The sequence below is a fragment of the Aspergillus ruber genome (genome assembly GCF_000600275.1).
Source record: "Aspergillus ruber CBS 135680 unplaced genomic scaffold scaffold00003, whole genome shotgun sequence".
Classification (NCBI taxonomy): Eukaryota; Fungi; Ascomycota; class Eurotiomycetes; order Eurotiales; family Aspergillaceae; genus Aspergillus; species Aspergillus ruber.
In genome coordinates, this window is record NW_024467299.1 from 632,102 (window position 1) to 641,099 (window position 8,998).

General features: G+C 51.8%; 4 protein-coding genes across 4 annotated transcripts; 1 reads left to right on the plus strand and 3 right to left on the minus strand.

Moving 5' to 3' along the window:
- Positions 1-103: 103 nt before the first annotated feature.
- EURHEDRAFT_512767 (WD domain protein) lies at positions 104-1,353 on the plus strand (the record flags this gene model as incomplete). Its single annotated transcript, XM_040786095.1, has 4 exons — positions 104-178; positions 207-552; positions 614-1,267; positions 1,331-1,353. The coding sequence occupies 4 exons, from the start codon at positions 104-106 to the stop codon at positions 1,351-1,353; spliced, it is 1,098 nt and encodes a 365-aa protein (XP_040642227.1).
- Positions 1,354-1,939: 586 nt separating this feature from the next.
- EURHEDRAFT_421519 (ACT domain-containing protein) lies at positions 1,940-3,562 on the minus strand (the record flags this gene model as incomplete). Its single annotated transcript, XM_040783345.1, has 3 exons — positions 1,940-2,972; positions 3,019-3,434; positions 3,515-3,562. Coding segments are annotated over 3 exons (1,497 nt in total), but the record flags the coding sequence as incomplete, so codon positions are not given.
- Positions 3,563-3,885: 323 nt separating this feature from the next.
- On the minus strand, positions 3,886-6,153 carry EURHEDRAFT_408879 (SKIP/SNW domain-containing protein). Its single transcript, XM_040780936.1, has 3 exons — positions 5,894-6,153; positions 4,384-5,835; positions 3,886-4,326 (listed from the first exon to the last, which is right to left on the minus strand). Exons 1-3 carry the CDS (start codon positions 6,038-6,040, stop codon positions 4,162-4,164), a joined length of 1,764 nt encoding a protein of 587 aa, XP_040642229.1. The 5' UTR covers positions 6,041-6,153; the 3' UTR covers positions 3,886-4,161.
- A 77-nt stretch (positions 6,154-6,230) lies between these two features.
- EURHEDRAFT_408880 (J domain-containing protein) lies at positions 6,231-8,965 on the minus strand. Its single transcript, XM_040780938.1, has 3 exons — positions 7,983-8,965; positions 6,607-7,932; positions 6,231-6,541 (listed from the first exon to the last, which is right to left on the minus strand). The coding sequence occupies exons 1-3, from the start codon at positions 8,763-8,765 to the stop codon at positions 6,398-6,400; spliced, it is 2,253 nt and encodes a 750-aa protein (XP_040642230.1). The 5' UTR covers positions 8,766-8,965; the 3' UTR covers positions 6,231-6,397.
- Positions 8,966-8,998: the final 33 nt, after the last annotated feature.

Below are 8,998 nucleotides of genomic sequence, written 5' to 3' on the forward strand. Positions count from 1 at the left end.
GTGAAGTAGAAGTCCGTCTTCGGCATAATGCTGGAGTAGATCTCCATTATTCAAGTAAATCATCTCTACAAATCCTTCATTATTTGAGCCTAGTATACTGTCCATGTCTGCGAAACAATTCTCCAGCCAGCACCTTCACACCCTCAAAACACATAATGGCAAGCTCCCCGCAGCTCCAGTTCCATCTCCGATGAAAACTAACCAAGCACCCAGGCCCGGTCAATGCCATCACATTCTCCAGCTCCCCGGGAACCTACCTGCTAACAGGATCCTCCGATCGCTCAATCCACCTCTCGCGTGCAGTCCCCAGCAGCACGAACACGTACCCCGCAGAATCCACCGCCCCAATCCAACGCTACGAAGCCCACGGCTACTCCGTCCTCGACATCGCCGTGACCGCAGATAATGCGCGCTTCGCCAGCGTGGGCGGAGATCGTGCGGTGTTTCTCTGGGATGTGGAACAGGGTATTACAACGCGTCGCTGGAGCGGACATAATGCGCGTATTGAAACGGTGCAGTTTGCGGGTGAGGGGGATGCGGTTGTTGTTTCTGGTACATCCCCCAACAAACTACATTGATCAGTTTCCAATATACTAATATTAATAATGGACAGGCAGCGCAGACACAACGATAAATCTCTGGGACGCCCGTGCCTCCTCCCCAAAACCTCTCCAGACCCTCCCCGAAGCCACCGATACCGTTTCCACACTTCACGCGCACATGCCAACATACTCCATATCCAGCGGGAGCTACGACGGACGCGTACGGATCTACGACATTAGGATGGGACAGACGACTGTCGACGTCCTTGGTGCTCCGGTGACGAGTGTACGGTGCTCGGGGGATGGCAATGCGGTGCTTGCCAGTACATTGGATGGAAGGATTAGGGTGCTTGACCGGGGAGATGGGAAATTGCTCAAGGCTTTTCCAGGAGAGAAAGAGAAAGAGAAAGAGGGGAAGGGACCGGTTTATCGGAACGAAGAGCTGCGAATTCGATCTGTTTTCGCTGCAAATGATGGGGTTGTGCTTAGTGGGAGTGAAGCTGAGAAGGGTGAGGAGGATAAAAGAGCTTGGGGTGGACGGTTTGTTCAAGCAGGTATTCAATCACAGTCGCAATCCAAGAAGCAAGCTCAAGCGTATGTGTTTGCTTGGGATGTGCTGAGTGGTGAGGCTATCGCGAGTGTTCCTGCTGGGGAGGGCGTGAGGGCTGTTAGTTGTGTGGCGTGGAATGAGAAACGGGGGCAGTGGGCTGGGGGGTGTTCGGATGGTATGCTCTCGCCCTGTGGTTCTGATGCTGGTTGTGGTGACCTGACTGCTAATTGATGTGTAGGGACTGTTAAGGTGTATGGTTGATGGATATCAGTGATATGATTCTACAGCTTTCTTTTAAGGGTATCCCCAATGGCTCATCGTGAGACAGCAGTCAATCTCCTATCAATACCGGTTGGGATTATGCCATAGAAGGGTATGAAAAACAACCTCGGCACTGACAACCTGGACAGTCCGTTATCGTTCAGTGTGTTCAATCTAAACTGGACTGCTTCCTCCGATGTCGGCATTATTACCAAGGAAACAAGCCTGACTACAAGTCCAGATACGAGTGATGAATATAATGAGTAGCAAACTGCTATTTCTTCTGTCATGTACTATACATACCCGCTCCAGCTGAATCCTAATACATGGGTTCTGTTAACCCAGATTCCCTTTTCTGTTCTGTTTTCCACGACACCACAACACCCAAGGCGCCCCCCCAACCCCAAACAAAAGGAAAGAGAAAAACAAAAAGGAGAATACTCGCCCAAAAACAGAAATTTTTCAACCCGTATCACACCGTCCCAACCAACACCAGGCCAAAACACACAAGACGAGACCAGAAGAGAAAAGACAGGAAAAATCAATCCTCAAACCCCTGAATCAACCCATCGTCCAACTCCCGCTGCTCCCGACTCTCGGCCTCCAACGCATCCACAGCACGAGTCAACTCGTACTCACCAACAAGGATCGTCCCAGCCCTCGCTGTGCTCAAGAAACTAATCTCCACAGCCGTATCGAGCGAGATATCAAAGTCAGGTTGTAACCGGTGCATAGGCATAGACGTATTCGCGTGGATATAGGCTAAGCGGACTGGTCCACCGTTACCAACGCTGCCAGGAGTGCCGTTGGAACTTCCGGCGCTTGAGGAGAAGACGTTCTTGACGAAACTGTCGAAGGATGAAGAGTGTAACGTAGAACGGGAATTGGAGGAGAGCGCTGCGATGCTTGTTGTTGAAGTCGAGGCATTTGTGGACTGGTCCAGGGTTCTGCTGTCGTTGTTATTGCTGTGGGTTGCTTCTGCGAGACGGCTGGCAACGCCGCAGACGATACCTGTCGCTTCGAGGGGGAGCTTGCGGAGATCGAGCATGATGGGCACGAGGATTTCTTCTTTCGAGCCTAGGAGGAGACTTGATTCGTCGTCGTTTAATTCGGATGTGGAATCTGCAGTGGAGGAGAAGAAGCGTGGGAGGAGGCGCTTTTCAAGGAGGAGGGAGGCGGCAGGGTCAGCGGCTGTTAGGGTCAGGGAGAGGAAGCGTGGGTTATCCACGAGTAAGGTTGTGGTGAGGGCTTCGCGGAGGATGGAGATAGAGCTGGCGTCGCTTGTGTAGCGGCGGTGTGCGGCACATTGGACGAGACGCAGGGAGCGATCGACAGAGGGGAGGATGTGGTTTTTGTGGAGGGAGGAGAAGGTGCGGGTTTGTAGTTCGTCCAGTGTTGAAGGTGGTGGTGTGGATGGAGGAGAGCCCATGCTGCTCGGAGAGCGCGAAGATGCCGGACTAAAGCAGCGATTGAACTGGCTGTGGTGACTGTTGGCGAAAGTCTCGGTGGATATTTCGAATTGAAAGCCACGGTTCTCAAGAGCCTCGATGACTTGGTTTTTGGATTTGTAGGGAACGATGATGTAGTCAGAGAAGTAAGTCGAGACGAAAAAGATAGAACTTTCCGGTCAGCCCTATACACCATACAGGCAGGGGAAAGACGTACATTCCCGCCATAGCCAACGGACTCGTCAACTCAAGAACCCGCTGACCAGCCTCCAAGCCCTCGCCGTAGACCTGCATGGCAATAAAATCGTCCCTCGTGATAGACAAACTGTCCGATTCAGACGAAACAGCTCGAAACCCCTCAACCAGCGGGGCAAAGTACCGATCAGCCAACTTCCGCGGACACATCACAGAGCACTCGACTGGCGTGATCGAGATATTCAAGAACGCAGGCTGCTCTGGTGCAGCTGTGACTGTGCCGTCCTCGAGAGCAGGTCCATCGTCCACGTTGATGTCCACGACAGTCTCTCTATCGTCATCCAGAGGACTAACCTCGTGGAAAAGCACCTGCAAAATAGGCTTCAGGAAGAACGAATATAAGTCCAGAGGAATATGCACCAGGGCCAAGCGGTCCTCCTGTACCTCGACGACAGTGGTTAGTGAAAGAAGAATTGCCATGATTGCAACATTCAGATAAATACTGGAGGCTTGCTCACCATGAACTGCACCTGAGCAGATATCATAGAAATAGATTGATCCATTATGGCCCACAGAGGCAATTCAGATCGATGCTGAGAGAGCCTGAAGACTTCACCAGTTCGTTAAGGATGTAGGAGAGTAGAAGTAAGACTGTCTAGCATTCACTGAACTGGCAGATGTGAATAAAGTAAGTGAATTTTTCTGGCATAGTCACCCCTTACACCATGCTGCAATGCCAGCAGAGAAGCACGCATAAATGTACAGGGAATCTACTATGAATCAGCTATACATAGTTATAGAGGCAGTCGAGAGGCAAGCATGGCGTCAGTTGCCGGAGAGAGCACGCAGGCATACCTTCTGTTAGGGAACAGTTGTACAATTAAGAGTAGTTACGATGAAAAAAAAAAGAAATAAGGAAACGGCGACAAAAGAAAAAGAAATATCGAATTAAAAAGATTTGTAAATCGAGTTTGCAACGCGTTATCTTTCATTATGCATTCTTTATCGCTTTATCTATCGCCGTCGTTGATGCAACGTTTATCGCCGGAGTGCTTCATTGCCACCAAATACGGTAAATTCCTATACACACTAGATAATAACGAAGAGGCAACGCCTGCAATGCACCAATGATCCCAATACAAAAAATGTACGCAGTAGATAAAAATCAATCGTCATCCACTCGCGCCCGCTTCGATCCACGGTCTTCCTGGTCGGCTTCCTGAATGCCATAGCGCTTCTGCCCTGCGCCTCCTGTCACATCTGCAATCATGTTGTCGATGCCAAAAGGATCGGCTGTGTCTTTTTCAAATTGTACAGGGCCTTCACGGGACTAGTAGAGTAAAGTTAGCAGGCAGATATGTAAGAATAATTGGGAGGGAAAAAGTACCTCATCTGTAGCTCCCCGGAATCCCTCCTTTGCCTTGCCCAACACTTCGAACCGGCTCGACTTCTGAATCTTGCTCATCTCTGTATCCGCAGACTCCTCATCGTCTACATCTACCTGCGCCCGTGGCCGGTATATGCTGTTGATCGCGTCTTGCGCTGCGAACAATGGCTTGTCGTATGGGTTATCCTCGTTGAAGCCTGCGTTCAGGCCGCTCGTCTGATTAAACAATCGCGAGTCCCACATCGCCTCCGAGGACTGTGTGGGCTTCGCCAGCCCCAACGCCACCTTCTCCGAGATATCACGGTTCTGTTCACGCGCCATGTGCTGAATCCGGCGCTCAGTGCCCATGCGCGATTGCCGAAGCTGCCGCTCTGCATCCTGGCGGCGCTCGCGACGCATGCGCTCTCGTTCACGAGCTTCTGATTCGTCCTCGCCGGGCGTGGCCGACCGTGACGAATAAGCAGAGGGACTACGGCTGACGCTGCGGGATCGAGATCGTGCCTCACGACGAGCTGCACCGCCAGCACTGGACCCCGCTCGCTGCTCTCGGGCCTTCTGGGCGAGCGACCGCAGATGCTCTTCTTTCTGCGCCTTCTCCTTCTCCGCCAGCTTCTGCTGCATCTGCGCACGTAGCCGGACCTCCTCACGAGCATGTCGGTCCGCAGTAAACAGCGCCTCGGCAAACTGGGCGAATTTGTCATTAATTGAGACATCCTGTAAGCCACGCCCGTCCGCAGCCAGACGCTTATCCAATGGAACTGTGTAACCCTTGGGATTCTTCCAATTTGACACAGGCGGCGGGATCTTCCACGCCTCTTGATCCTCCGCCGTTAATTTCCTAGGCGGCGAGTGCAAAATGGGCGGGGGCGGCGACGGCGGTCCACGAGGAATCTTCTTGTGCTTGAATTTCGGCGGCTCCATCGGATCCTGCTGTCTCTCCACGATCTTCATAATCCGATCATTCTTCCCACCTCCATTCCCCGAAGACGAATCTCCCATCTGATTCGCCGGCGTATACCTCACAAACGTCGGCTCAGCCCTCCTACCACCCTTGACATTCTTAGGCTTCTGCGCCGCCACAGCACCATCGACCAGATTCGCCAGCGCATTCTTCGTCTTTTCCATCTGCTCATTCACCTCGTCCTCCGATGGTCTGTCCAGTGAGACCTCACCCATATCCACCCGCTGCCGCAGCGGAATCAGATCCTTGAACGACGCATGCACGACTCGGTCGTCACTGTGGCCGCGGCGCGCGATCGCATCGTATTTCACTTTTCCTTCCGCGTCGACTTGCACCGCCAGAGCATTCGATTTCGAGGCCATGCCTTTACGGCCCATGTCGAGGGGGTATTGGGCGACTAGGATCTCGGGGAACGCACCACCGTCGCCGAAGTCTTCGGCTGAGCGAGGGCGCCATCCTGTTCGGTTTCCGTATGGAGGGGGACCGGTTCTCTATTCCGAGTAAGCATTTTTCAGAATTGAATAGGTATTTCAGTATAAAAGTACTCACCCTTAACACAACTTGCGTCTCATCAATCTGGTCAGCGCCAACCACTCGCGGCCCACGGGGCTGCGCGTGCTGAGGCAGCTCCTCCTCCTCACCGGTGTATTTTGGCTTCGGAAGAGACTTGAAAAGTCCCTCTGCTATTGATGTCATTGTCCCCGTTGATATATGGAATAATTAAAGATAAGAAAGTGGAAAAGTTGATGAGGTTTTCTGTCTGGAATTCGCCGTCGAAGTCGGTCGCTTTCTGCCAGTTGCGTTTTTGGTTGTCTGGGCTGCCGTACTTGATATGCAGATATGGCCAAAATTACTACGATTTATCAAGAGATTAAATGAGTAGTGGGACAATAGTCGTATAAACATTTATTCATATTATGCTAGCAATACATGGGCGATTCCAAGAAAGAGTGGAAATCATCAAAATAGGTGTATAATACAAGCCAGAAGCAGAGATCGAAGAGTACATGAGAGCAGAGAATGCATAAAATACAGTTATCAAAAGCGAGAAAACTACCGCAAATGTACTCGCATGGGGCAGCTAATTCCCTCAGTGTCATTCGCTTCCGTGTAGTGTTCTTTACCGTGATATCTATACCACACCTTCAACGTCTTGGGCAGCAGCGGTGCCGGATCGTGGAAGCCAAGAAGTTGGAACTGCGTTAGATGTTAATTATCGTCCCGGCATATAGTATACTTATTGGGCAAAGGGAGCAACTCACTTTATGCACCTCCCGCGAAATCACCAACTGTCCACGATCCACCAGCGCCGCCACAGGTATGGTAACATCAACCACCTCGTAATCCTTGGGATCATACCCCTTCACCTTCTTTCCAGACGACATATACCCATACTGAGCCTTGGTAATCACCAACCCATTCTGCGCTTCTTCCCTCGCCTGCCGACGTTGTACCTGCTCAGCCATGAGCTCAATAGCCTGCGTACTATCCGCCCTCTTTTTCGGAATTTGCCTTCTCAGCTGTTTCTGTTTCCGCGCGATCAATCGGCGGCGGCTCTTCCGCTCGCGAGGGCGGAGGTATCCGAACTCGACCGCACAATAAGTCAGCCATGGGAAGACGACTGCTGCAATGCCAACATCCCAGTTGATATTGTCATATGTGCAGACGGTGATAGGGAGTTTGAGCTTTTGGCCCAGTCGGCTCCAGGAGACTGTTAGTGCCAGACCTTGGCCACCTTGAAGACCGACACCCAACCCCATGCGGGTGTATTCGCCAACTTGGCGGACGCCTTCGACGCTAAAGGCGAGTCCCATGTCAAGAGTGGCATTAGCCTCGACTTCTAACCGTACAGATCGTTTTTCTGGCTCTGCAGGGACGCCGTAATAACCTTCAGAGGTCCATTCAGAACGAACAGGTTCATTAGCCGGTTTCCCGGAGAACAAATTACGTCCGTAGCCGAAGACCAACGCGCCTTGTGCTGGTGTTGCTTGGACCTGGACTCGCCATGACTCAGCGGCTTGGTCGACCTTGCGCTTGTTCTCACGTAGTTCTTGGAACTCTACATCATCCTCGTCATCTTCATCATCTTCCAATGAGATGACCTTCTGAGAGCGACTCGGTTCTGAGACAATACCAACGTTTAATGAACTGGCTTGTTGGAACGCTGCCATCGCAAGGCCGGCATTTATACCCATTTCATCCCCCGGGTTGAGGAACCGGTGAATCGACCGTGGCCAGGACAAAGTACCACTTGACCAAGAAACGAACGCATGCTTTCTCCTGCTGATCTGTTTCTGCGTCCCAAGGGAAATTGTTGGCGGCGTCATGTGCGGCCAGTTCATGAAGGCGTTCGAGAACATAACTCTAAACGGATATGCTCCGGGTACCGGTGCAACAGCCTTGGTAATTGACGTGGTAAAAAACGGGAACGGCAGGATATGGGCATTGACAGCGGTGCCAGAGCTACTGAGATATGTGAAAGGCCATTTACTTAGGATGCCCTTGGTGCTGGTCATATCTCCAAACACGCGGCTGACCGTTGCCCCGAGGGTTACCTCCGGTGTAGACATTACTGGCCGTAGAGGGATCTTACGCCAGTCAGTTTCACACGTTTTCTTAGTCAAAGTGTAAGGCCTACCTCTGCTGACCCCTCCCTACCATCCTCATATCGTAACTGAGCCTCCTGCACCAAATGCTCCACGGGTCCCGAAATGCCTGCATTAATAGTCAACTCGGGCTTAAAAAGCTCCTCATCATAGACATTCTTCTCCTTCGTCCCCTCCTCCTTCTCCTCCTCCTCATCCTCTTTCACAATCTCCTCCTTCACAATCTCCCCAAATACCCCCTCCCAAGTCGGAAACGGCGCCTTAAAAGTATACCCCACAGCAAAAGACCCCGTCTTCACTTCAGGCACATGCACAAAAAACTCCGTCCCATCCTCCGACAACTCAACCATATCCGACGCATCAAGCCCCAATGTAACTGCCCCCCGACTCTGCACCATACTATTAACAGCAACCCTCTCCCTCTTCCTCATCAACTCGAGAAACCATTTCCGAAACTCCTCGGGACTCTTCGCCTTCACCCCAACTTCCCTCTTCCCTCCCATGGTCCCCGTCGCACTCCATTCTGCGCGTACTCCCTCTGCGCCGAGGAGGTCGTAGACTGTGCGTTTTCGCGCATCAATGAGTGTCTCGTAGGCTTCGTGGATGCGCTCGAAGTGGCGTTGGGCAGCTTCACGGAGGTGAGACGGTTGTTTGTCGGGATGGAAGCTGAAGGTGAGGGTGCGGTAGGCGGTGCGGATTTCGGGGTCTGTCGGGGGTGGGTTGCGCGGGAGGCCTAGGAGGGCGTAGTAGTTGTCTTCATCGTCGGGGGGTTGGGGGTAGGTTTGGAGGGTTGTGTAAGTAGATTCGTCGGACATGGGTTAAGTTCGCGTTGGTGATGATGATGGTGGTGGGTTGGGAATTTGCGGTTCTTTTTTGCACTGCGCTGTGGACCCTGTGGGTGTTGGTGAATGCGACTTTTTTCTGGTTCTCTTGGGAATATAGCCGTGTTTGTTAACAGTCCATTATAACGTGTTTATGGTTCTGAGAAGCAGTGCTCAACGCTTGTCGTCGTGGGAATGTAAAAAAAAAAAAAAAAAAAAAAAAAAAA